This window comes from Henckelia pumila, chromosome 2 (assembly GCF_033568475.1).
Source record: "Henckelia pumila isolate YLH828 chromosome 2, ASM3356847v2, whole genome shotgun sequence".
NCBI lineage: Eukaryota > Viridiplantae > Streptophyta > Magnoliopsida > Lamiales > Gesneriaceae > Henckelia > Henckelia pumila.
This window is the reverse complement of record NC_133121.1, coordinates 80,409,088-80,436,967: the sequence shown is the minus strand read 5'-3', so window position 1 is coordinate 80,436,967 and position 27,880 is coordinate 80,409,088. Positions and strand designations below refer to the sequence as shown.

The window sequence follows — 27,880 nt, the reverse complement described above, 5'->3', positions numbered from 1 at the left end:
TAAAAGAGTATCGTTATGAATGTTTGGTATATTTATTGTTAGTAAATCAATTTTATATGTATATTAATTATAAACTTGATATAAATTTTTTATGATATATATTCTAAAAAATAATAATAATTTTTCATTTATTAAAATATTAATACTCCGTGCATCGCACGAGGTGAAATACTAGTTATTTTTAAAGGTCAAGTATATGTGTATAAGATATAAGTAATCCAATCATCTACATTGTATACACACATATATATATACACTAACAGATAATATTTTTTTCTTTTTAGTTGAATGAGCTAGATATTTGTTACAGTTGAGTTTTAAACTTCATACCTCATTTAAAATTAATCTAGCTAGGGCCGAAATGTCAATGGATCAAGTCATCGACATATAAGTAGAGATAATATGAAATGTGACAACAAATACTTTCACAAATTGTTGCCTATATATATATATATATATACCCAAAAATGTTGCCAAATTATGAATGCACTCGTTTTACTACGTACGGGCTCGAGCAGCGCCGCTTTTGAGTCGAGCCAAGTTCGAACAAGATTAGAATCTTCATAATTAAATTTAACATCAGTAAGTTTAGAGTAAATCAAGCCGAGTCTTATGAAATCACTTTTAGAAGAAAATATTAATACTCGAATGTAGACCATGCATAAAGCTCGAACTGGACTCAAAAGATACTCGAACTCGATATATATGATCATTCAAATCATGACCTAAGTTATAATTTTCCCAGTAATACAAATGCTCAACTACCAGCGCTGAAGATTTATTGAAGCCGTCTACCTGCAGGTGCCCACTGATGCTATATATCGGTATTTACCATTAATTCATGCAAAAAGCTTTCAATTTGCTTCAACTTGGCACATAAATCAACATCACACACACAAATAAATAAACAAATATATATATAGTATATATTATCGGATGTTTCGGATTACTACTTTTACTTTACATTTAATGAACGAGCTACTATTGCTACATGTACCCACTTTGTGCTACTCAAGATTCCATTTATTTTTGTAAAGAAAATAGACGTTGCCTTGTTTTATAACATTATTAATTACAAGCCATTATATCAAAATTTTATTCTCTGAATTACCTTTCAGGATTTTTGAAACTTTGAAAAAAGTTGGCTTCAATATAAATATTCCTTCTTCATAGTTGGGCTACAGATCATCGACTTTTAATATTGGCTTTCAATAATTATCATTGTAAAATAAAAATATCATCTGCACCAACTTTATGAACCAAAAGTTCGATTTGCAATTTATCCCGTTCAATGCGGTTTGCAAATTATTATTTTAGTTCAAGAGTTTATGTAGTGTGTTGCGATTCCAATAAATGATAGGACGATAATCATACAAAAAAGTACTTGTAATGAATCCATTTGCCAACCCTCATTGAACATATACATATATTTTCACAATTAATTAACAATATTGTGTGTGTATATATAGCAATGAAGAAGGTGAAAGAAAGATGATGATGTTCAAATACCACCTTTCCTTGAATCAGACTCGAAGCCAAATTATTCCCATTCATTTGAACGTCAAAAATCAGCTCCATATCTCTTCAATCCTAAGCATTTTTTAGTGCATTAATCCCACCCACCCACCATTAAAAATCCAATCCCCACGCACTAAATTCAAGAATTAAGCTTCCCACCAAACCCTGCCACTTCTTGTCGTCCATCGATCAAACCCCATAAAAACCCAATCTTGAAACTCACACAACATTCATTACCAACATTTCAAAACTTGAAAACCATGACGGAGCTAATGCGTTCCCCACAACATCTGCCTTCATCTTCTGGCTCCATTGGTGGTTTTTCCAGAAGAAACAGAGGCCGTAACGAGAAGCTTTGTACACAAATACGAGGAAAAGAAGAAGAAGAAGAAGAGGATCAGGTGTCTGTTCTGGCTGTGTTGGTGACCGTTTTCAGGAAATCTTTGGTGGGTTGTAGTAGTGATAACAGTGGGGCAGAGGAGAAGCATATGATGGAGATTGGGTGGCCTACAAATGTGAAGCATGTTGCGCATGTCACCTTCGATAGATTCAATGGGTTTCTTGGGCTTCCTGTTGAATTTGAACCTCAAGTCCCCAGGATGCCTCCCAGTGCCAGGTTGGTGCATCTTTTTCTTCTTCTTTTTGTTTTTATTGAAATTTAGTTTATATGTTTGCCATTTGTTGAGTAAAGACTCTAAATTTACTTTATGGTAATAGTTTTTTTCGTCTTGTAGTTTAGGGTTCTTTTACTTCTTTATTAGTTGACCTGGGGTGGCAAGAAACATCTGGGGTGCTTTGGTTTTCTTGAATTAATCTGCAGAAAAAATAGTCCATATATATGTTCTTTCATTTGAATGTATATGTACTAATAGACATTTGACACTTGAAATAGATCACATGGAAGAAAAACAGATGCTTGCAGATTTGAAGGTTGCTTGACTCTGTAGTTTAATAACATAAAAATGTTCCTGGTGTTGGAAATAAATCTAACCGTATCTGTTATACTCTGTTTTAGTACCTGGATTCTTGGCATTGAAATTTTATGTCGATTCGAAATGAAGTAGGAGTCATCATGAACTTGTACCGGTTTATGGACTGATATTTTCTTCCATATATAGTACGAGAGTTTTTGGAGTTTCCACGGAGTCCATGCAACTTTCATTCGATTCTAGAGGTAACTGCGTGCCTTCGATCCTACTGATGATGCAAGGACGATTGTATTCACAAGGTGGCCTTAAGGTAATACGGGCCGGCAATTCTTTTCGAATTGCCTGTTTCATTGTCTGAAAAGAATGTTGATCCAAGTATTTTATAGATGAATTCAAATTAAGGCCACCTGACTTCTTTTACTCCAATCTGCAGATGGAAGGAATCTTTAGAATTAATCCCGAAAACAGTCGGGAAGAGTATGTGAGGGAGCAACTAAACAATGGAGTAATTCCAGATGATATTGATGTTCATTGTTTAGCAGGTCTAATCAAGGTACTATACTACTTCACCGGAAATCTTGCATGTTAAATCCGGCAGTTTCATTTCTTTGCATTCAATCACGGAAGATGCTCGATATGGTTCTATGTTTGAGATGATTTAATTTGAAAGATTTGCTCTCACTTTTGTCTCAATAAATTGTTTGCAACATGTATTTTAGCTAAATGTTGATTTGTCGCAGGCTTGGTTTAGAGAACTTCCTACAGGAGTGTTAGATTCTTTGTCTACGGATCTTGTAATGCAGGCACGGTCTGAAGATGAGTACACTCAGCTTGTGAGGCAACTTCCACCAACCGACGCTGCGCTGTTGGATTGGTCGATAAATCTCATGGCGGATGTTGCTACGATGGAACATTTGAACAAAATGAATGCTCGAAACATCGCTGTGGTTTTCGCTCCGAACATGACACAGGTGACCCGTGATTACCCTTGTTGCATCCAATGTAAAATGAAAGTTTCGTCTGGATACGAGCTCACAACTAGAAATCCATGTGTGTATTGGATATTTAAATTTCAGCTCAGGTTGAAATTAAATTGGGTTCTGAAGTCATGAGTCCACCGTCATAGGCTCGTGTTTCTTAATGCTTGTGTCGTGTTTGGTCCGAAGATTGATGTTTATTTCTTGGTGCAGATGTCTGATCCTCTCACTGCACTGATGTATGCGGTCCAAGTGATGAATTTTCTCAAAATTCTCATTCTTAAAACCTTGAGAGAAAGAAAGGACTATTCTGTAGAAGTCGGTCCAACGCCCCAACTCGAGCCTTCAGATGAAGATTGCCACAAAATCATGCCAAAGCCGAGAGATTTCGAGGCCAGAGAACCACCCTCAAATCACGCTATCAGTTTTTGTCCTCAAGCTGACTCGAAAACTGGAAACGGAACTCATACATTTCTAAGTTCCATTGAGAACATCTTACCTGATGAAAAGGGTCTGAAGTTTCTTGAAGGTGTCAAGGTAAGTGCAGTGACTCGATCGAGGCGGAGTAATTCAAATGGTATTAGGAAAGAATCAAGAAAAAGCATTCCAGGACGAGTTATTCGTTCTGAAGAAACCGTACGTGTAAATTCGCAAACAGAACAAGTGGGGACCTGGAGGTGAAGCTCAAGAAACGACTCGATTTTCAGATGGCAGATTTGATCACTTGATTTATTCGTTTCGTTAAATTCGATCTGGTTTTGTGTATGTAACAACTATGTTATATTGGAGTGTCATTTGATTTGGAGTTGCTTTCAAGTTGGCTTCATGCTAGCTCCCCCTTAACCTATGATATGTGAAACTTTTACCTTTTTCATTGAAAAATAGTCCCTCTAACAAAACATTTAAAAAATTATGTATACAGCTTTTTGGAAAGGAAAAAAATAATATAATGCTATAAACTATTTTATTTGTTTTTATGAATTTATATTTTCATCTTACTTTGAAGCTTCTCCAACGTGGTTAGCTTTAGATCATTTTAGTTTACATCAAGCCCGGGATTATTCTTATTTCTGAAAATGTGTTGAAAAAATATTTTTTTAGCAAAAGTATTAATAATTAATTTTATTTTGGAGATTAAAAAATATGTTTTAGAGAATGGATCCATATTATAAGAGCGATATTTTAAGCCACAATTGCAATTTATATTAATTTGATAATATAAAGACATAAATAATTTTTACTAGGGCTACACACGCGATAATTAACGTGCACATAATTTTAACATAATAAGCTATTTTTACAAATATTAAGTTATTTAAATTTTTTTGGGAATACATTCAAGACATTAATTATGATTAACAAATCATTTGGTTGTTATTAGAATTTAGTAAAATCATGTTTATTGAATTGAAAGAATGTGCATTTTTGTCCATCTATTGAAACGACCAAGGTATACAGTATAGTTTTTATAATGTAGTAAAATAAGTTTTTATAATAATTTTTTTTAAAATAACCAACGTAGTATATTTTTATGATTTAGTAAAATAAGATTTTGTAATAAGTTTTATTGAAATAAAAGAAGGGGTAGTTTTGTTAATATATTAAAATGACCAAATTAATTGCTCTCAAGGGTTTAAGCATTATTGTATAGTATAGTTTAGATCATTGCGTACTTATGTTTTAAGTAATCAATATTTATGAAGTACTCTCAGGAAATAATAGTGATAATTGAATTTTTTTTGGAAAAATATATGTAAGAAAATAATTCTGAATGTAAAAGCAAAACGTTAAGCTATGGATCATTAAAATCCACATCAAACAAATACTTTTGAAACCATGTCTACTAAATCTAGAAGAAATGGAAGAAAATTGTTGTTGGTGATGAGGGAAAATGCATCAAAAAGAAACCTTGGACGAAGATCGGAGATGAATGTCTAGCAAAGACATGGTGCAACGCTTTCACAATCCGACAATTGGCAATGATCAAAGCAATGTTAGTTCCTGGGGATTGGTTTCGAATTAATATGACCATGGGTTACCAAATAGATGATTGTTTTTTTCTTTTTCTTTTGTTTTGTTTAGTATGTTCAAGCTTAGACGATATTCGACAAGATCATAAATGAAAGAAATAATTTCCTTGATATCTTTCCATGTTTTGAAAAGATTATCTTTAAATGTTTTGCCTTTCTAGGATTAATAATTAAGATTGTGATTTACGTGTGTGATATATTTTAAATTAGGAATTGGTTAAGCTAATTTGATAAGATATATCATTCCTAGATTTAAAATAAATTGGTTGTTTTAAATATGTTAGAAGATATTATCTCTCATTTAAATCATGTAACTATCTTCTAATTTAATTTACTTACCTTATCTATGCAGATTTCTCATGCTTAAAGAGGAGAGCAGATCGAGAAGCATTGTAGAGAAGTATAGAGAAATACTGAGTGACATACAGAAGAGTAAAGAGGAGTTTTACTATTGAAAAAGAGTTGAAAGTTGCTACGCTTTCTGAACTGCCTTGAAGTGTCAAAAACCTGTGAAGATATCTCAGTAGAAGATCTTCTTGGGTTTCTCGAATTTTGGCATTCAGAATCAATTTCCTTTGGCTTCATACTTTTGTGGTTTTTCGTTTATTGTTAGGAAGTTTTTTTTTTCTCACTTGTTTTTGAGAAAAATGATTTTACATAACATTCACTAATATAGAGTTTTTGTAAAACGATTTGCAATTTTTCTAGTGAATATTTTTACCCTGAGGCACCGTGCAATACTTAGTACCTGTGCATAATTATCCCTGATTTGTTTGTTCCTCGTTTTTGTTGTTATTTACGCATTAAATTATTTCGCTGCATGTTGTCTAGAATGTTGACAACATCTAGAGACAACATCTTTTAAAATCTGATTTTTGTAATAGTGTCTATTCACGTCAAGGGCAGAAAACCACCATAACAAGTGGTATCAGAGCCCACTCTTGACGACACTAAGTGAGGTTCTGGTTGATAAAGATTTTTTGTTTTTGACAGGTAATTCAAAATGGACACCCCGTACATGAGTGCTACACTCAGACCACCGATTTTAGACGGAACCAACTATGGAATCTGGAAAGTAAAGATGAAAATCTACATTAAGTCCATAGATGTTAGAGCATGACAGCGTGTTCTAGATGGTTGGTCTCCAACCAGAGGAACAGATGGAGATGGTGATATAAGGATCAAACCTGAGTCTGAGTGGACTGTGGATGAAATACAAAGTTCATATTATAACTCTAAAGCTTTGAATGTTGCATTCTTTTTTGTTGATGTTAATATTTTTGATTTAATTACTAATTGTGTTTGTGCTAACCAGACTTGTGACAATCTTCAGATGCACTATGAAGGTACAGACAGTGTTCGAAAAACAAAGGTGAGAATGTTATCCTCCAAGTTCGAGAATCTGAGGATGGAAGAGAATGAGACCGTAAATGACTATGATCGAAAGCTGAGGAAATTGCGAATGAATCGTTCAATCTTGGAGAGGCGATTTCGAACAAAAGGTTGGTAAATAAAGCTCTTCGTTCACTTCCAGAAAAGTGCAACATGAAGACTTGTGCGATTGAAGAATCTAAATATACTTCCTCACTCTCACTGAGCGAGCTGATGAGTTCCTTGCGCATATATGAGATGAATACAAGTGTTCAGAAAAAGGAAAAAGGTAAAACCATTAAAAAGGAAAAAGGTAAAACCATTGCATTTTAAATTACAAATGATACTTTCAACGATTTTCTTAAACTGTCGCGCAATGTGAATGAATCCGATTTGGAGATGAATCAATCTCATATATATAAGCAAGAAGTTTGGATACTATATGTAAAAGATGAGGAAGACAAATAAGACTGAACAGAAATTCAAGAATCAAATGCTTCCCACATCTGATAAACCATTGAGAATCTGCAGGCCCGAACAATCACCAAAGAAGTTCCATGCTCATGGAAAGCCTCGACTCATGCTTTAAGGAAAAATTCAGCTCACTGCTAAGAAGATTGACACTCTACAGTGTCATGAATGTCAAGGCTATGGTCATTACGCCAATGAATGTGCAAATAGGCTTCGAAAAGGGATGAATACATCTTTGAGTGATGAAGAATCTGAAGAGGATGAAGAACAGAGTGAGGAAGAAAGTCACACATCTATGTCTGCATTGATGGAAAGAAAGAAGCTGCTGCAAATCAATCCATTAAGTGTTGTCACAGGTATAACAACACATGGCCGCAACATCTCCCAAAGGTCAGTCTGTTTAAATATTTCAACTACTGATGACTTGAGTAATCCATATGCAAATGATGAAGGAATGACTCTGGAAGATGTGCAAAATCTATATGAAGAGTTGTATACTGACTGGATCAAAAGAAACAAGATGAATATTATTCTTTCAAAGGAGAATACTGACTTGAAGGCTGCAGTATCCACACTTGAGGTGATTTTGAGTAAGAAGGATCTAGAATTATCTACGGTAAAAAAAGAGCTCGGGAAAGCCATGACAACACTAGCCTAAATAAACTTAAGTAAAAGCAAGCTTGACTCTATACTCATGATGGGTAGAGATGGTAAGACATGACTAGATTTTGAAAATAGTAAGTTTGAAGTTGGTGAGACTTCAAAACCTACTGTGTTTGTCAAGGAAAATATCAGTTCATTGCGCTCATCCAAAAAGGTTCCAACGAATAATCTGCCTTCATCAAAGCCGCAATTCTCTGTACAAAAACAGCCCCAAAGAAAACACAAGTTTGTGTGTCACTACTGCCACAGACCTGGTCATATCAAACCTTACTTCTTTAAGATGAAAGATAACTACAGACAATGGTCTACTCCTCGGATGTTGCCTAAAGTGTTGCCCAACATCTACCACAACATTCCTAAGAACATATCTACTGTAAGAAAGGATGGGTACCAAAAACTGATATTCATTATTATATGATCTATACTGCTTTGAAAACTAATGTTTCAGAGTCTTGGTACTTTGATAGTGAAGCTCTCGTCATATGACAAGATCAAGAAAATTCCTCACAGATTATGTTGAGCTAAAAATAAGAAAAGTTACTTATGGAGGAGGATCAAAGGGAAATATTGTTGGAAAGGGCACACTGGATATTGCTGGACTTCCTAAAAGTCACAACGTGCTACATGTCGAAGGATTAACTGCAAATCTAATAAGCATTAGCCAACTTTGTGATGATAATTTGTATGTGATGTTTGATAATAAAATGTGTAATGTTTTTTGTAGTTCTAACATGTGTGTCATGATTGGTATTAGATCATCCGATAATTGCTACCAACTAGGAGAGGAGATAGCATGTAGGCATACAAAAGTGAATGAATTCAACCCATGACATCAAAAGTTGGGTCATGCAAACTTCAAGACACTGAAGAACTTAAGTAAGCTTGATGTTGTTAGAGGTATGCCTAATTTAATGTCTGGAACTCCATATGTGTGTGAGGAATGTCAAAAGGGTAAGAAAACTAGGTGTCACACCAGATGTTACAACACTTCGGGACAATACGTTGTCTTGAGCTTCTTCATATGGACTTGATGGATCCAATGGAAGTGGAAAGCTTCGGAGGTAAGAAATACTCATTTGTTTGTGTTGATGACTTTTCACGCTACACTTGGGTAAGTTTTCTAAGGGAAAAGTCAGACACCTTTAACGTCTTTAAGAAACTTCTTACAAGGATTGTAAACTTGCACAACTTGAAGGTAACCAGAATTTACACTGATCATGGTAAGGAGTTCGAAAACTCTTCTTTTGCTAAACTATGCGATAAAAAAGGTATTTTTCATGAATTTTCTGTTCCTAAAACTCCCCAACATAATGGAATTGCTGAGAGAAAGAACTGAACTTTACAAGAAATGGCCAGGGTGATGTTGAGTACAAAATACATTTCAAAACGTTTTTGGGCAGAAGCCTTAAACACAACATGTCACATTTCAAATAGAGTATACTTGAGGAATGGTTCTACTATGACCTCTTATGAAATTCTCATGGGAAAGAGGCCGAACATTAAGTATTTTCATGTATTTGGGTGTGTCTGTTACGTTTTAAATGATAGAGATCACCTTGGAAAATTTGACTCTAAAAGTGATAGATGCTTGTTCTTGGGTTATGCCTTAAATATTCGTGCTTACAGGATGTTTAACTTAAAAACTAAAACAATCTTTGAGTCTATTAATATTGTATTTGAAGACTTTGCAGATCTTAGAAGAAAGACTACTGAAGATGAAGTTGAGGATCTTCTGGAAAATTTTGCACCACAAGAAAGTTCATATTTGTCCTAGATGTCACAACATCTAACACAACATGATCACTAACCCCACTAGAAAAAGATTCTGAACAGACCATTGATGATGTTGAGAAGGAAAACAGTGATGTAAATGAAGATGGAAATAATATACCAAGCAAAATCCAAAAGGACTATCCATTTTCACATATTATTGGAGATATACATGGAAAGATGCAAACTCGTAGGAAAGAAAAAGTGGATTACAGGAAGATGATTGGACTGGTTTGCATGAGCTTCATATTCTCACAGGTAAGATATTCGTGCTTTATAGCAAAAATTGAACCCAAAAATGTAACTGAAGCTTTAAAATATGAATTCTGGGTCAATGAAATGCATGAAGAGATAGAACAGTTTGTTTGGAACGATGTTTGGTGCTTGGTACCTTCTCCTGATCAAGGAAATGTAATTGAAAAAAAATGGATTTTCAAGAATAAGACCGATGAAATAGGAAACATCGTGAGAATAATACTAGGTTAGTAGCTCAAGGGTACACGCAGGTTGAGGGGATTGATTTTGATGAGACCTTCGCTCCTATAGCCCGCATTGAGCCTATCTGACTTTTGCTTGCCATTTCATGTCATATGGGAATGAAAATTTTTCAAATGAATGTGAAAATCGCCTTTTTGAATGGTATTTTAAGTGAGGAGGTGTATGTGAGACAACCCAAGGCGTTTGAGGATCTAAAACATCTAGATCATGTGCATAGATTGAAGAAGGCTCTGTATGGATTAAAACGAGCCCCTTGTGCTTGGTATGAAAGGCTAACAGATTACTTGTTCAAACATGGATTCAAAAGAGGTAAGGTAGATAAGACATTTTTTGTGCAAAAAGGTCAAGGTAATATTCTCATTTGCCAGATTTATGTAGATGACATAATATTCTGTAATTCTTTTGAAAAACTTGTAAATGAATTCGTTAAGTGTATGTCTTCTACTTTCAAAATGAGCATGGTTGGTGAGTTGAGTTATTTCTTGGGGTTACAACTGAAACAAATGCGTGATGATATTTTTTTGTGTCAAAGCAAGTATGCTAGAAATATTGTGAAAAAGTTTTTGAATGATAATTCTAAACATATGAGAACATCGATGGGGTCAGTGAAAAGCTATGTAGATACAATGTTGCGGAAGGTGTTGACAACACCCTCCATCGCAAAATCATTGGAAGTTTTTTGTATTTGAGTGCTACTAGGCCAGATATCATTTTTCGTGTATGTTTGTGTGCTAGATACTAGTCTTACCCAAAGGTCACACACCTTAAAGCCGTGAAAAGAATTTTAAATATGTGGCAGGAACTTTAGATTTGGGCTTATGGTACACCAAAAAAACCAACACTAATTTGATAGGTTTTAGTGATGCAGATTGGGTAGGGGATCTTGATGAGCAAAAGAGCACCATGGGTGGTTGTTTCTTCTTGGGTAACAATTTAGTATCTTGGTATAGTAGAAAACAAAATTGTGTATATCTTTCCACTGTCTGAATATGTAGCAGCTGAAAGTTGTTGTTCACAACTCCTGTGGATGAGTCAAATGTTAGAGGATTATGACATTAAAAGTGAAACTCCCATAGTATATTATGATAATTCAAGTGCTATTGATATATCCAAAAATCAAGTACAACACTCTCAAACCAAACACATAGACAATCGATGTCACTTCATTCGAGATTTGGTTGAGAAATGCATGATCTGTATGGATTTTATTGGAACTAATAACCAATTAGCTGATATTCGAGAGATTTTATAACCTTGGAAAGTCTCTCAGGATGTGTGCACTGTAATCATACATAGATGTTGTCTCTAGTGTTGCCAATACTTGGGACAACACCCAACATGCATGAACATTTTTTGGACCTCTTAGGCATACTGCATTCATGAATTTTATACTGTTTTGTGAAGTTCTTGATACTTTGTACTATTGATCAGTATACACTCCGTTATGTGCAAAATCATTTTTATAGCCTTATATTTTCTTTGATTTCTGACTAAATCACTAAGTAGTTGAGGGATGATCGTGTACTTCATGAACTTGTCCCATGTGAAAAGTGATTTTGCAAATTAAGAAGCTCAACTTGATGAATATCTCAATGACAATCATCTTGATCATCAAACTTGAATGAAAATCAGAAGAAAATGGAAAAAAACTACCTAAAGGATTCCTATGAAGACCGTTCCTTTAGTGTGCAGGCTACCACTTTTGTAGCAAAAATTCTAAATGGCTGAATGTATGAGAAAAATTTCTGAAAACTTGAGTGTTACTGTAAGATGTGGCCAATATTGTAGATAACACTTCACTTGTAAACATTCATTTTTCTGTGTTAGCATTTTATTTCATTGTTACATTTTGTTTTAGGCATTACTAGGACATGCATATTTATCTTATGGTGACTATAACTTGCTGAAAAGCTCGAAGTTCGAAATAAACAAAATTTAGTGATTTTTCCTATTCACTAATATTTTGAATTGTTTATTGATTGAAAGTGTTTTAGTGGAGTTAATTTTGATGTGGAGTTATTTATGGAAATTTGGTAAATATCAATTGACTTGATTTATTGCCATAATTCTACAATTTTATTGTCCAAGTGTTTTCAATTTTTTTTTCATCGTTAGCAATTCTTACTGCTAGGGAACAATTACTGCGGTCGAATGATTGGGAGGTGTAGGGTTTGTTGTTTAGATTTGTTCTTATCATCAGAATCTTTTGTGATCTCTTTTATCTGCTCACCCTCACCACAAGTTCACTTTTACAATTTTATCTCGGCCCTCTCTCTCTCTCTCTCTCTCTCTCTCTCTCTCTCTCTCTCGCATAAATCCCTCTGTTCCAATCCTATATCTTTCAAATTTGATGGCAGGAAAAATTTTGATACGCATGATATCCGCACTGAGATGGGCTACAAGGGAGACATTGGGAAAGACGAGCCAACACTCTCCTCACCACACTTGGAATCTAAGGGTGCTCTGGTTCCAATTCTTGAACAATCAATTCCACTTGAATCAATTGCACCAGGCGATCTAGGCAATGAATTGGATGTGGAAATTTGCCGGATCTCTCTATACTAAAGGAAGTTTTCCCCCTCGAAACCAATGACTCGAAGATCAAAGCGACAAGCGGGGTACCATCCCGACTTCACTCCATCGAAGAGGTTTCGAGGTAAAGGACAACCATCACGTCTCTCACTTATGGACACTAAATTTTCCTCTGGTGATGACTCCGCTGATGGAGATTTTGAGATCGTGGCTCGTCCAAATAATCCAAAACCCTCCGATGTTCCTATTGAATCCAATGAAGAAATTGGATCGTCTGATGATCCTCATTCCGTCGATGATGCATCTGTGTCTACTCCTCCAGTTGGAACCAAGAATGCTGAACCTAAGTTTGCCTTCTCAGATAATGAAGAAGAGTCAATCGCCAAGAATTTTCCGACAATCGCCCTACACTGTCTGATAGTTCCTCGTCTGATTCTAGTGAGGAGTTTGATGAAGAAGATGAATCTGAGGAATCGGCCTCAGAGGAAGATGTTGAGCCAAATGTTTATGACACTCCTGACAACATCCTGGATGATGAGTACTTAGTAAGTCGGTCTTTCTTATCTTCTTTTTATACCAAGAGTGCTGTAGACGATTGACAACACTATTCCAATCGTGAGTTCTTTGAAGTGCACAACATTGATCTGGAGTCCTACAACTCTCAGAATATGGTAAAGTTTTTCCAACTCAAAAATCTGCTGTCCCGTTTGTAAAAAACCAGTGTTGGAATTCTACACTAATTTGACTGAAGCTATTAAAAACCCCTTGTCTGCTAAGTTTGGAAAGGTTTTTGTGAGGGGTCAAATTTTTTAGTTCAATCCAGCTGTGATCAATGGATTCTTCCACTCACCTGATGTGAAAGTAGATGTAAAACCTACTCTGGATGAGATCACATCTATCATTACTGGTGGTAGTTTCAGCCGCTTTCCTGCTCATCCATACTAGCTATCTGCTGCAACTCTTACCTCTCTGTATTCTATTCTCCACAAAACTTCAGTCAAGACTTTGCTTCGTCCACAAATTTCACCAGTGTCACCAAACAACAAGCTGCTGTGTTGTTTTCCATATGCACTGGAGCTGCGTTTAATTATGGAAAACTTGTGTTTACTACAGTTCTACAATATGCAGACTGTGGATTGGTATCTTACAAGCTCCCATTTATTTCTTTGATATATGCCATCTTGGTATCTCAAGGTTTTGAAAAAGATGATGATGAACCTTTATCTGCTGATGTGAAAATCCTGAAGCTTGCACCTGCTCTTCTCAGGGGACATAGAAAGTTGGATCTTCCTCGGACAGACTCAAATGTTGTGCCAGATGTTGCCAACACTGACCCTGTAACTGTTACCTCAGTCCCCTCCACTTCAGCTCTCCAATTGGACTTGACTTCTATCCAAGCCCAGATGGTGCATGCTGAACAGAAGATTCTACAAGCCAAAGCTGACATTTCTTACTACGAAGCCTTACTGGCTCAATATATGGTGTGGGTACCTCTTCTGGACAAAAAAGGGAGAATAAGTTGGCTTTGGCTCTGATAGAGAAGGCAATGGCTCTGATGGTGGCTCTGAGAGCAATCAGTTTTAACTTTTTTGTTGTGTTTGTGTTGTTCTTACTCTACTTGTTCTTGTTTAGTTCTTTAGTTCCTTTGCTATATAATATCTATTTTTACTATGTTATGTTGTGTTGTTCATTGCACTGTGTCATAACATGGTTTGATCTAAACAGGTATCTAGTAAGTGTTGCGTGCACATGTTGACGACACTCTTGACAACACTAGAAATTAAAAGATCAAATTCAGGGAGAGAACTTGTTCGATAGATCAACTCAGGGGGAGTTATGAAAATTAAAACTCAGGGGGAGTTGCTAAGTTGTGTTTAAGTGTCTTGTCCAGAAAGACAAAAAAAGAGAGATTGAAAGGAATAATTTTCTTGATATCTTTTCATGTTTTGAAAAGATTATATTTAAGTGTTTTGCCTCTCTAGGATTAATAATTAATATTGTGATTTTACGTGTGTGATATATTTTAAATTAGGAATTGGTTAAAACTAATTTGTTAAGATATAACATTCTTATATTTAAAATAAAATTGGTTGTTTTAAATATGGTAAAAAATATTATCTCTCATTTAAATAATTTATATATCTTTTAATTTAATTTACTTACCTTATCTATGCCGATTTCTCATGTTTAAAGAGGAGAGCAGATCGAGAAGCAGTGTAGAGAAGTATAGAGAAATAGTGAGCGACATACAGAAGAGTAGAGAGGAGTTTTATTACTGGAAAAGAGTTGAAGGTTGCTACGCTTTCTGAACTGCCTTGAAGTGTCGAAAACCTGTGAAGATATCTCAGTAGAAGATCTTCTCGGGTTTCTCAAATTTTGGCATTCAGGACCAACTTCCTTTGGTTTCATACTTTGTGGTTTTTTGTGTATTGTTAGGAAGTTGTTTTTGTTTTCTTACTTTTTTTTAGAACAGGTTTTTCATAACATTCACTAGTATTGAGTTTTTGTAAAACGATTTGCAATTTTTCTAGTGAATATTTTTTCCTTGAGATACCACGCAAGTACTTAGTACTTGGGCATAATTATCCCTGATTTGTTTGATGCTCGTTTTTGTTGTTATTTACGCATTAAAATATTCTGATGCATGTTGTATTGAATGTTGACAACATATAGAGACAACATCTTTTAAAATCTGATTTTTGTAATAGTGTCTATCCACGTCAAGAGTAGAAACCACCCTAACAATAACCATTTTATGGTCCGATGAGAAAACTTGGTTAGTATTGAGAGATCAACCAAAATGGAAGATACGATTGTTCAAAAAACTCATAGGATGTCAACGAATTTTAAGAAGAAGCTGAAGAATATTGATGGTGAATCTTCTCCATATCATTTCTGCTGGGTTAAGCGTGCATGGTGAGAGTAGTACTAGGTTGGATGATCTCCTGGGAAGCTCTAGTGTGTCAAGCTACTGACGTTGCTCTACTTGATCTGGTTGGCTAGATGGGTCGTAAAAGAGGGACATTGGATCTTAACGAGTAATATTGTCTTCGCGGGAGACAAGTCCGACAGTAAGGAAAGGATAAGATTGATCTCGAAGAGATATGAGACAGCACCAACATTAATGCACGCCCTTCCCTACACTCATGGGCTAAACAACCCGATCCATCTATGCTGCCACAAGCATAAAAAAATAAAGTTGCGCCTTGACTAACAGTTATAGCTTTTGGTCTAGTGGTAAGCGCTTAATCCTAAAACTTTCTCGACACCATCTAATACACAAATCATCGAGGAAGGAAACGAAGGAAAGTGAGCAAAACCATTAGACCGATGAGAAATAAAGCCTTCAAAAAGGTCATTAGAGGAGAATGATCGACATATACAAACATGGTGGAAATGTTAAAAGAAATTCATGAAGTAGAGAAAAAAAGGATAATGAGAGGATTGCTTTTGTCATGGCTCGGGCTCAGGCCCGCACTTGCGCGACTGCACAATAGGCCCCTCTAGCAACTACATCGTATTCGTGTTCGCTTTACAAAAATGATTAACTCAAGTTGCTATAGAAGTTCATTGTAGCCCATTATAAACTTATTTTTAAATCTTTCATTTTTCTCATGTGAGACAGGGGTATCACAATCACCCCTCCTACAGAACGCGACGTTCTCGTCGCAACCTGACCCCTCGATCCTCTAGCATCGAAAATCTAGAGGTAGCTTCTACAGATTCAAGAGGTGGCTTCCGTCATATAGCACTTTGCCCCGCATATTCAAGAGGTGGCTCCCACGCACGTAGTACTTTTCCCCGCATAGCACTTATTTTTCGGGGTTCCTACTGGTGACCGTCTCTGATACCATTCTGTCACGTCTCGAGCCCAGGTCCGCGCCTGCGTGACTGCATAATGGGTCCCTATAGCAACTACTTCGTATTCGTGCTCGCTTTACGAAAATTATTAACCCAAGTTGCTATAGAATTCCATTATAGCCCATTATAAACTCATTTTTAAATCTTTCATTTTTCTCATGTGAGACAGTTTTAACAAAGGGAATTATGCAACAATGACTCAAAATATGGAAAAAAAGTTTGAACAAAGGATGATGGAGCATGAGATGAGGGCCGGGGAACAACACAGCAATGTTTCATAAGTGATCAAACCAGTTTACCTTAAAAAATCGATTCAATCAATCGGATCGTTTTAACCAGATAATCAAACTGAAAAACTGTTTATATAAATATAATGAATAATATTTTTTAAATTTAAAAAAAACCTACAATATGTAAATAAATAACAAAAATTATATTTATTTACCATGATTTGAAAACTATAACCATATAAATATATTCAAAATATCAATTATAGTTATTTTTTTAAAAAATAATAAATAAAATATTTAAAAAAACATATTATTAATAAAATAATATTTTTAACGAATTACAATTCCTAAATAATCATGTATATATATAAAAATATTAAATTTAATTTTTTAATAAAAAATAATTATTTTTTAAAAAAAATTGAAGAAATTGTTCAACCGGTCCTCATCTCATGCCCGACATGATTATATATATTAATTATACATTTTTTCAATATTTAATTTAAGAAATAAAAAAAAAGAAGGAAATTAAAAGAGGGTGTATGGTAATGTGGTAGGCCGCGACGCAGAGGAACTGCAGCAAAGATAAAGCGAAGCGGCCTATCGCAAGCGGATAAAAATCCGAGCTCTCTTCCCCCTCCCTCCAACAATGGAGGCCTCCGCGACCGTTACTTCCCGCCATTTCCTTCCTTCCATCCCCAGGTTGCCCCTACCCAGCGCTAGATTACCCAACTACTGCTCTTCGTGGGCTGGTTCAGCTTCATTCCTGTCCTTTTCCTCTGGGAATTCATTCACCGTGAGTCCCCGCGACTCCATTTATTGTTGTTGAATTTGTGTCATCGTTTTTTGTTGTTATGTTTCTCAATTTTATGCAGAGAGAGGTGTGGGGAGTGATAAATTCAAGGGACGATGTTAATCTTGGAAGGGGAGTTCGGCCTTGCATTGTGAGAGCAGAAATGTTCGGGCAGCTCACCAGTGGACTGGAAGCCGCTTGGAACAAGCTCAAGGGCGAAGGTTTTTTTTTTTTTTATAACTTTTGAAGAAACTTTGATGTCCAATCTTGATTCGCGGAAACTGTGACTACAATGTTTTGAGCTTGATGATCGTGATGTGCTCGATATGCATGTGGTCATATTGAATCATTCTTCCCAAAGCCTCTTAATTGTCTGATATTTTGTAACCTTTTTTGTAAAAGTTTAAAAGGTAATTTTATTCTAGGACTGAGTAAGTAGAAACTAACGAGTGAGCCTGGGTAGAGTCAATATTTGATTTTGTTTTGATGATCATTTGAACTTCCCAGTGCCAGCACTTTGATGGCCACCTAAGGCCCATGATGTTACTTTGAGAAACTGTGGCTGACATGACAACTTTTCCAAGTTGAGTTTTCTGTCCGGTGTGGCGGAGGACTTGAGCTGAACTCCTGCGTGCACTCAACAAACACGTGAATGGGTGGCGCAAGAGTTTTTCGGTGTGACAAATTACAATGACCACAAAAAAGAGAGAAAAACTCGAGTGCACAAGAATACGGTGTATTGTGATGTAGAAAATTGTGGGGATTACCTTACATTTTGTAGGCAAAGCCCCAACAGATGATCAAGGATCATGGGAAGATTTGTTTCTCGTTTGAATTTGTGTCCATTTTGTCCAAAATTCTTTCTTTTATCCCAAGAACTGTGTATATCTTAGTAGAGATTCAGTAGATTTGATAATTGATATTGTTCCTATCCAAAACCCAATAGATCATTATAGATCTTACCCCTTCCCACCTTCGACACATACCTCAGGCTCCGAATCCACTCCTCCTTCTACCTCGAACCCTAGGCCTCAGGCCTTCGGCATTCCCCAAGAGAGGCTGACCACCTCCTCACCATCTCCTCGGCGCCCTCAGTCTTCGACCTCTCCTAAGATGGGATGGTCGTCTCCTCGTCATTATCTCGGCACCTTGGGCCTTCGACCCGGCCACTGGGAACACTTCCACCTGGGACTAGGGCATGGCTTGTGGGACCCCAAGACATTACCAGGATATCATCTCACTCACACTATGTTTGACTAAACTTATTAAAAAACAACTTTTAAGCTCCTAAAGCTTATAAGCTGGTTTCGAAGTTTATAAGCTGTCGGGACAAAGTGTTTGAGTAAACTTATTTTAAACAACTTAAAAATATTATTGTGTTCGACATTATAAGATCTTTCTATTCTCAAAATTACTAAAGAAGATAATACTATGAAGGTAATTAAAATAGTTTTAGAATTTTTTCATAAATATTAAACCTATATTACAAAATGATAGAACTATTTCATATTTTAATTTAGAAAAATTGATATTCTTTGGGAATTTATTTTTAAAAATTATTTAATATTTAAAGGGTGTAGGAAATGGTGTGGAATTTTGAAAATATACAAGGCTATTTTGGAGAATTAAAATGTTAAAATGAGATATTGTTTAAAAAAAGTACTGTCAAACAACTTTTTCAGGTTGCTTATAAGTTGTTCGATCAATTGTTGCGAAACAAGTTCGAAGAGCTCATAAGCTCTAAAACAACTTGTAAGTTATTTTGTTATTTTGTAGAGCTTATAAGCAAAGCCAAATATGCTCTTAATGAAATATAAAGGAATTAGGCTCCAGAAATCTTGAACCTCTGATTTTTAGTTTCTAATAACATGTTGAAATTATTGGTCCCAAAAGTTGGAGTTCACAAAAGATGGTATAGTTAATAGCTTTTTTTATTTAATAATACAATTTGAGACAAGTGAACTAATTACTTCAAGTCCATGTCTTAGGAAAAACTCCCAAGAAGAAATTATGTCTTTCATAGTGAGTCAACGAAGAACCGCGGGTTATGTTTATGTGTGCAAAAAAGAATCCACTCTTCTATTTCTTGTTATAATCATGTACATCCATTTCTGAAGAGTAGAAGCGAAATTTGCCGACTTTTGTTCGCCTTGAAATATTGAAGTTTCACTGCGGGATTCTCGATTGCAAATCATAGCTGCAAGTACAATATGATTCACATCACAAGGTCTAAATGATTTTCTTGAGTAAAAATTATGTATGCACATATGATCAAGATTTGTTAAAGGATAGCTGAAAACTTTTCGGTTTTCAGTCAGTTAAGTAGATATCAAGAGGAGTCTAATGGTTCTTAGCTCTGATGAGCCAGAGCAGATGATGAAGCAGACTCTCTGAGACTAGGGAAAGTAAAGATGTTCCATAAAAGGATATTATCGGAATTTAGAAATTTAGAGGTAGAAGAAATATGAATGGGCCTCTCAAGTCTAACAGAAAAGCATTCTAAGAATATCCAAAGTAAAATCTAATGGCATGGAATGGAGTAGGTTTGAGACTGCAAAACCCTCTTGTTCGTCCGTGCTAACAATTGTGGAACAAATTTTGCCTCAAGTTTCTTTGATCTGTTCTGCTCTCATGTTGTGATTGATTTTTCGCATGATCCATCTATGCCTGTTTACACATTATTGCTGTTCCTTAAGTTTGGAAATGTTGAAAATAAAAAGATGTTATTATCCTTACTAACTTCTGAGTTGATTTTTTTGCAAATTAGAGGTTTTGACCAAGGAAAATATTGTGGAGCCTATGAGAGACATTAGGAGAGCTCTTCTAGAAGCAGATGTAAGCATCTCTATATCCTTTGTTAATTATTATATTGCAATGTCGGATCTGTGTCTCAGCTGTATTTCAATTTCCTTGGCAGGTTAGCCTTCCTGTTGTTAGGAGATTTGTTCAATCCATAAGCGACCAAGCTGTTGGTACAGGATTGATTCGAGGAGTAAAACCAGATCAGCAATTGGTTAAGGTATCTCCATAGTTGGTTTTCCCTATCATGAGGACAAAGGTTTCAGCAGTTCTAAACATATGTTTGTAGTTTAGATTTTCTGAAATCTTAGCAACTTTATCTTTCCTGAAACTTCAATGTCTTCATGGTGATTGTATTGTCCTAAGCATTTTGTGTATACTTACAGGACATTTCACCACTGTTGAATTTCTTTGTGATATATTGTAGCCTAAAATATGTTTCATGTTTTTGCCTGTTGAGGACATGCTTCTGATCCAGATCAAATTCATCGACATGAAGTATTTGGACCTTTTTTTGCTTGCCAAAGTTGGATAAACTACGTTTAGGGCAAGTTGTCTAAGATTTTTGGTACAGTTGCAATCATATCTTGAACAATCAGAATGTGCCTAAATGCAGCATTGAGCTGACTACCAATCCATCGTGTATAATCAACAAAAATATGATTTATTGAACAGCATGTGAAAGTTGGATCTGTTTTAACTTGATCTTTCGTTGACGCAGATTGTGCATGATGAGCTCGTCCAACTAATGGGAGGAGAGGTTTCTGAGCTAGTTTTTACAAAATCTAAACCAACTGTAATTCTGTTGGCTGGATTGCAAGGTGTTGGAAAAACAACTGTCTGTGCAAAACTAGCTTTATATCTTAAAAAGCAGGTGCTAGTTTATAAATCTTAAATTTCGTGTCATAAATTCTCTCAACCTATAAATTGTTCCTGTCTTATGTTTTCCCAAACCTTACCGAGCATGTATGGCATCACTAACAGGGGAAGAGTTGCATGCTTGTTGCTGGGGATGTTTACAGACCCGCTGCTATTGACCAGTTGGTTATTTTAGGTGAACAGGTACTTCCTGGTTATAGCGTATTCATTGCCAAACAATTTAAAATGTCAATATTGTTATTATGTCATGTTTTTGTTGTTAAGATCTCTTTTGTTTTTGTTGTTCTCGTTGGCTTGTTAATGTTAAAAACTTGTGATTAAATGCAATTGCAAACTGAAGGTTTTTTGTTTTTCAATCATTAGTATGTATAATTAGTGCCTATCATTTGTTGTATCTTTGTTTATTCATCATGTGTCTATGTGTTGCATAATATGGATCTCAAGCTCACTTTTCCATCATATATGTTGTGTTTCTTGGGTGTTTAATGGTATAAGTTGGTATCGTATATGAGACCATGGTGGGCAGGGAGTCCTCTGGAATTTATTTCAAATATTTTCCAAGGTTTTTCTAAACGAATTATTATTTTTAATTAATAAATTCAAGTTGTGCTAAATGCTGAATACCTCATTGCATGCAATCTTAAGTACTATGTGCTGTTACATATACATTTGTCATCTTATTTTTATTTTCACGTCCTTACCTTCATAAAATCATTCACTTAAAAGCTTTGAACAGGTTGGGGTACCTGTTTATGCAGCAGGAACTGATATCAAACCTGCTGAAATAGCTAGGCTTGGCTTGCAAGAGGCCAGGAAAAAGAATGTAGATGTGATCATAATGGATACTGCAGGAAGACTTCAGGTGAATTAGTTGAGTGACTTGAAGATATCTTTATATGCAACGCCTTCAGAGTAAACTAATCTGTAAGTCGATTTTAATTCTCTTCAGATTGACAAAAGTATGATGGATGAACTAAAAGAAGTGAAAAGGGTACTGAATCCCACTGAAGTTCTGCTTGTTGTGGATGCAATGACTGGCCAAGAAGCTGCAGGTATAAACGCTTGTTGATGAGTCAAGTCATCTTCGACAAGATTTTAGGTTTGATGAGAAATAGACAGAACTCTGTCATGTAAAAGCACGTAACATGTATCACCGTGCCTTTGTATTTGTTTGGTATAAATGTTTGTCGAGGAATTATTTATTCCACGTTCAGAAATTTCAATAGCATTAATTTTGTTAATGCGATGTCTTTTACCCGCCTTTGTTGCTGTCACATACATGTGTCATCATCTAAATGTATCGACTGGAGTAGATATGCGATAGTATGCTATCCTCATATCATCCGCATAGATATTGAGAATCATGTTATAAAAGTTATTTAGGCAGTTGAATACTGATCTTTCTGAGAACATGAATTTTTTGTTTAATTTTTAACTGAAGTTGACCTCTGATCATATTTTAGCCTTAGTGACAACATTCAATGTTGAAATTGGAATTACTGGTGCCATTTTAACGAAGTTAGACGGAGATTCTAGAGGTGGAGCTGCCTTAAGTGTGAAAGAGGTTAGCATCTGTATAGCTTTGACTTTGATTTCTTATATGTCATTTTCAATACTTGCAAAGACATGGTGCATGAAAAGCATGGTCAGCTTAACTTTTTAAGCCATGTTACTTGCCTTTTGTTTTTTCCCTATCCAGTATGAGACCCGTTGCATTGTTTTGTGAATTTAGGGTAAGGTGACAAAATTGGTTGTGATTTAATAGAATGAGACAGTGTGGAGTTAGATCAATTAATCACATGGAAAACAAGCGGGAAGTAGAACATATTAATAGTAAGCAATTATGTCTTTGAACCAATAGCTCAAGTTTTGACTTTGTTAGTTCTTCAACTGCTGATGAAGTGATGTCAGTGATGCCAACATGATTTCTTATGAATTGGTATCTGTAGGTACATTATATTTTTAGTTCAACTCTTATCATTGTTGATTGTTAGAATTCTTGTTGGTTTAAAGTTATAAATTTAAATAAGCAATTCGAGTATTCAATCATGACACAGGTTTCTGGGAAGCCAATCAAACTTGTAGGAAGAGGAGAGCGTATGGAAGACCTTGAACCCTTCTACCCAGATCGTATGGCTGGACGTGTCTTGGGAATGGGTGATGTTTTATCATTTGTGGAGAAAGCCCAAGAAGTTGTGAGCACCAATTAGTTTAATTTCAGTGTTTTTGATAGTGTTATTTGATGTTCTAAGAACCAATTACTTGGTCTCCAAATTTTTTGATAAAGCTATTTGATATGTTCCTTGAATATACTGAGTAGATGCGCCAAGAAGATGCTGAAGATCTTCAGAAAAAGATCATGAGTGCGAAATTTGATTTCAATGACTTCTTGAAGCAAACTCGTGCTGTTGCGCGTATGGGATCAATGTCTCGTGTTATTGGTATGATTCCTGGCATGGGGAAGGTATGAAACCTGACGTTTATTTGGCTGTCACCGCGCACCTATTTTCTTAAAATAACTGAATTTGCGTTGCCAAATAGTATTATGAAACTTTAAACTGTATAGTCCCATGCATCTAATGGGAGTTAATTCTCTATACTATTTTTTTTAATTGTGCTTTGAGAATAGCTACTATTCATTTATGCTAAAAGGAATGTGTTCAAAGTTCCACTAGTCACTCTATGTTTATGCTCCGTATGTAGCTATTACTAACTTAATCCTGGTAGAAGGGTGATTAGCTTTTTATATTGGAATTTTTTTAACAAGGTTTACCTGCTGACAAGGCAAGCGTTAAATGTTTCTATTTAATGCTTTAAGATGATAAACTGTTATATTAGTATTTTGGAGGTCTTTCATCATCATAATGGAAGTTTTGGATATTCAAATAGGTTACCCCTGCACAAGTTCGAGACGCAGAAAAGAGCTTGAAAGTAATGGAGTCGATGATCGAAGCAATGACCCCAGGTTATTTATTTATATTTGTTTTGGCCCAAAAATTTTTTTTCTGCACCTGCATCTTTGTTTTCCCACCTTTTGTTCTCTTACTTCTACTCATTCTCTTTTAGTTTTCAATTTATCCCATGTATGTTGTGACGTGATAGAGGTGTAGAAAAGGATCATGTGAAATATCTTGTATTTTTGTTACTTATTGGTCCTCTTCTAAATTTTCATTCAAGATTTTGCTTGGCCCCGGAGTAAATGTGGACTCTGGCTAATTCACCAATTCTCTGACAACATAAAGTTTCCAGTAGTTATTAACGCTCCAAAATCAAATTAGTCTGTTCATTTGGTTTCATGTTCAAATATGAGGGAATTGAACGTGCAAATGTTTTTATCAAGCAATGGTCAACATTGACGTTTGAGTTTTCTATTAAATATTGTCTCTAACCTTCGGGGGACTCGTATGTTCTAATGATTATTATGCAGAGGAGAGGGAGAAACCAGAATTGTTAGCAGAATCACCCATCAGAAGGAAACGAGTTGCTCAAGATTCTGGGAAAACTGAGCAACAGGTATCAGTAGATGGCAAGTATGAGTATCCCCACCCCTTCTCCTAAGAACAGGGTTTTGACTTTTGACAGTATAACTGACATTTTGATTTCACACTAGGTGAGTCAACTTGTTGCTCAACTTTTTCAAATGCGTGTACGTATGAAGAACTTGATGGGCGTAATGGAAGGTGGATCAATTCCTGCATTGAGTAATCTGGAGGAGGCGCTAAAGGCAGAACAAAAGGTGCTCTTGTGTTTATTGTTTTCTAAATTCAAGAGTTCTGTAGAACTGGTGAAATTATTGGTGCATCCATTGTTCATATAAATGCGGACCCAAGAAATTGGTAAAAAGTAGAGGCTCCTGCTTAAAATTTGGAGACGAAACTTGCAACTTCAGAAAATATTTACAAAATTTCAAAAAGAATTCATGTAACCAGCCAACTGACTCCCCTCAGCACTCATTAGGTCCGACCTGGTAAACCTGCGGTGTGCAATCGGTGATGCATTAGTTAGTACATTTATTCATGTAAAACGCACTAATGTTTTCACAGCTTTCATTATTTATGAGGCCTGCATTATGCTTCTGAAAGTAAGACAGCTTGAAGTTACACTTGCACACTTGGCTCTAAGAATACATTTATTACCTGACAACTGGTTGTTTTTCCATTTTACTCATGTTTAGGCCCCCCCCGGTACTGCAAGGAGAAAACGAAGATCGGAATCAAGAAGACAATTTGTAGACTCGTCTTCAGCTTCTGCTCCTCGCGGTTTTGGAGCCAAAAATTGAGTGACCGGTGACTCAAAAGATCTCTATGGTTATACAGTGTGTCCTGGTGTCAATCCTTACAATTTTCTGGAGTTGCACTCGTTTCCGTGCAGATTGCAATGCATTAGTTTACCTACGATTGACAGCACAGATCTCATTTGTCCTTAAGTTTGAGATCTCGCTGTGATTGGTCTATTTAAGAGAATTCATTTTTTTCCTGGGTGAGGAATTTGAACTTTCTTATGTAATGAACATGAAGAAAATTTCGTTTGCATTTGAGAATTGAGATGCATGGTGTTACACTATGATCACCACAAACTCATAATAATAAATAAACACCGGCGGAACATGTTGCAGGAAAGTGATGAAACACAAGACCTTGAATTTATAAGATATTCGGATTTGGGACAATTTTCTACCTTTATTTTGATTATTTTCTTGATTTAGCATTTTGATTCTACTCCGAGTTCCAGAAATGGCCTATATAATTGGTTAGTGCACACTACTTTGCCCGGCTGGTATGGACCGTATGGCCTTTGGAATCAGTTTGGATGTGGCTTGCTTAGTTCGAAATATGTTATTATTGAATGATTAATAAATAAATGATAAAAAAATTTATAGATATGGATATGTAATATTTGATAATGAGATAGTATTATGTCTGAATATGTCACTTGTGAGGCGGGTTGATGCGATTATGGATAGCTCGCATGTGGATCGAGTGGCAAGAGGAGTTCGCGATCTTTTGGAGTTGCCACGAGGGTCAATGACGAGAAGCCGAGCTAACAAATTCAAGAAGGCACTTCAAAAGCTGATGCTAAATTACCAAGATGGAGTTGGAGCACTTGAGGATCAATTTAGAAGTTGCATGTGTCCTTGAAGTGTTGGGAGTCAAAAGGAGTGAAGAAAATCGAAGTGAGTCAGAAGAGGTCTCGCTCGAGCGAGCTGCATAAATCAATTTTAGGCAGAGGACTTCTCGCTCGAGCGCACTTCGTGCTCGCTCGAGCAAGCTTGGGAATTTTCGAGACCAAAGAGCTCCTCGCTCGAGCGCGAGTTATGCTCGCTCGAGCGAGCGTGATTTTTCCGGAAAAATACACACACTTCGGCGTGTTGTGTGTGTGTTCGGGATTTTGATATTTTAGTGTTATTTTCCTATTTTTGAGAGTTTTAATTATACTAGAAAACTTTTTAGATGATATATTTGATATCTTTAGGCTATATTTTGCATTATCTTTTATTTTTTATTGTAAACTATAAATACTTTTGTTTATTTCATTAATAATAATTCAGATTCAGTTTATACACAAATTATTGAAATTCTCTCAAGAATTTTATTCAAAGCTTTGCTTTGTTCTTCAAATCAAACTTTTTCATTTTAATTACTTGGAAGCGTTTGTCGATTGTTTTCTCATTGAAGATTGTCAGATACAAGTTATCTGAAGGTTTTCTCTGGTTTCAATTGTTGTGATTTCTGTTGTCAATCGTACCGTCGATTAAAGGTGAAAATCCAAAATCCTATCAATTTTACTTGTTCAAAGATCGGGCAAAACTTTGGATCTTTTGTTTATTGATTAGAGGGTGCGATTCAAATTGTAATCGTGTTTGCTAATCTTATACATCAAGATTCATATAATTTTGGTATCAGAGTCAAGGTTTTGAATCAAGTAAGTATCCTATCTACATCTAGATCTGTCTTTCGTGTTCTTCGTGTTCTTCGTTCTTCGTCTATCTCATATCAAATTTTTGTGTCATTTCTTTCAAACTTGTATCCAAGTCTCGTGTCTTGTGCTACAAGTTATAAATTGAAAAAAAAATCGGTAAAAAAAAATAGTGGGACCGAAAATCTGAAAAAAAAAAAATTAAAGTGAAGAAAGTAGCTTGTGGCCAATTCCTTTGTCTTTGTTCATTATTGGGCGCGAGTCAAAGTCAATTTGTTCATAAAATTTCTTGCTTGTTTTCGTCAATCTTTGTGAGTCAATTTTCAAGCGTCTAAAAGTTTTAAATTTGAATGTTTGAATTTTATTCTACAAAGCAAAGTCTCTCCATAAATTTGAGTGAAAAAAAGGAGTAATTGAGTGATTAGTTTGAAGTGAACTATGAGAATTTGTGTGAGGAAATTTATTACTAACGGTTTTCTTGCAAGTACCATGAATCCTAATAAAGATGTTAGTGAAAGTGTGAACCAAGGAATTTTCAAGGTTCAAATGGAGGCGTTGATGGGGCAATTTACTAGGGTGGTGAGATCGGAGTTAGAACCTCTTCATGAGCGGATAAGTAAATTGAAGGAGAGTAGTGGTAGTG

General features: G+C 35.6%; 2 protein-coding genes across 2 annotated transcripts; both read left to right on the top strand.

Moving 5' to 3' along the window:
- Window positions 1-1,623: 1,623 nt before the first annotated feature.
- Window positions 1,624-4,207, top strand: LOC140883113 (rho GTPase-activating protein 5-like). The gene is made up of 5 exons (XM_073289447.1): window positions 1,624-2,134; window positions 2,637-2,757; window positions 2,881-3,000; window positions 3,188-3,418; window positions 3,638-4,207. The coding sequence occupies exons 1-5, from the start codon at window positions 1,779-1,781 to the stop codon at window positions 4,103-4,105; spliced, it is 1,296 nt and encodes a 431-aa protein (XP_073145548.1). The 5' UTR covers window positions 1,624-1,778; the 3' UTR covers window positions 4,106-4,207.
- A 13,231-nt stretch (window positions 4,208-17,438) lies between these two features.
- LOC140881443 (signal recognition particle subunit SRP54, chloroplastic) lies at window positions 17,439-25,980 on the top strand. Its single transcript, XM_073286766.1, has 15 exons — window positions 17,439-17,646; window positions 17,726-17,864; window positions 20,411-20,478; window positions 20,561-20,662; window positions 21,164-21,316; window positions 21,427-21,504; window positions 22,058-22,183; window positions 22,271-22,373; window positions 22,785-22,885; window positions 23,379-23,516; window positions 23,642-23,785; window positions 24,211-24,286; window positions 24,749-24,834; window positions 24,932-25,057; window positions 25,496-25,980. The coding sequence occupies exons 1-15, from the start codon at window positions 17,500-17,502 to the stop codon at window positions 25,598-25,600; spliced, it is 1,692 nt and encodes a 563-aa protein (XP_073142867.1). The 5' UTR covers window positions 17,439-17,499; the 3' UTR covers window positions 25,601-25,980.
- Window positions 25,981-27,880: the final 1,900 nt, after the last annotated feature.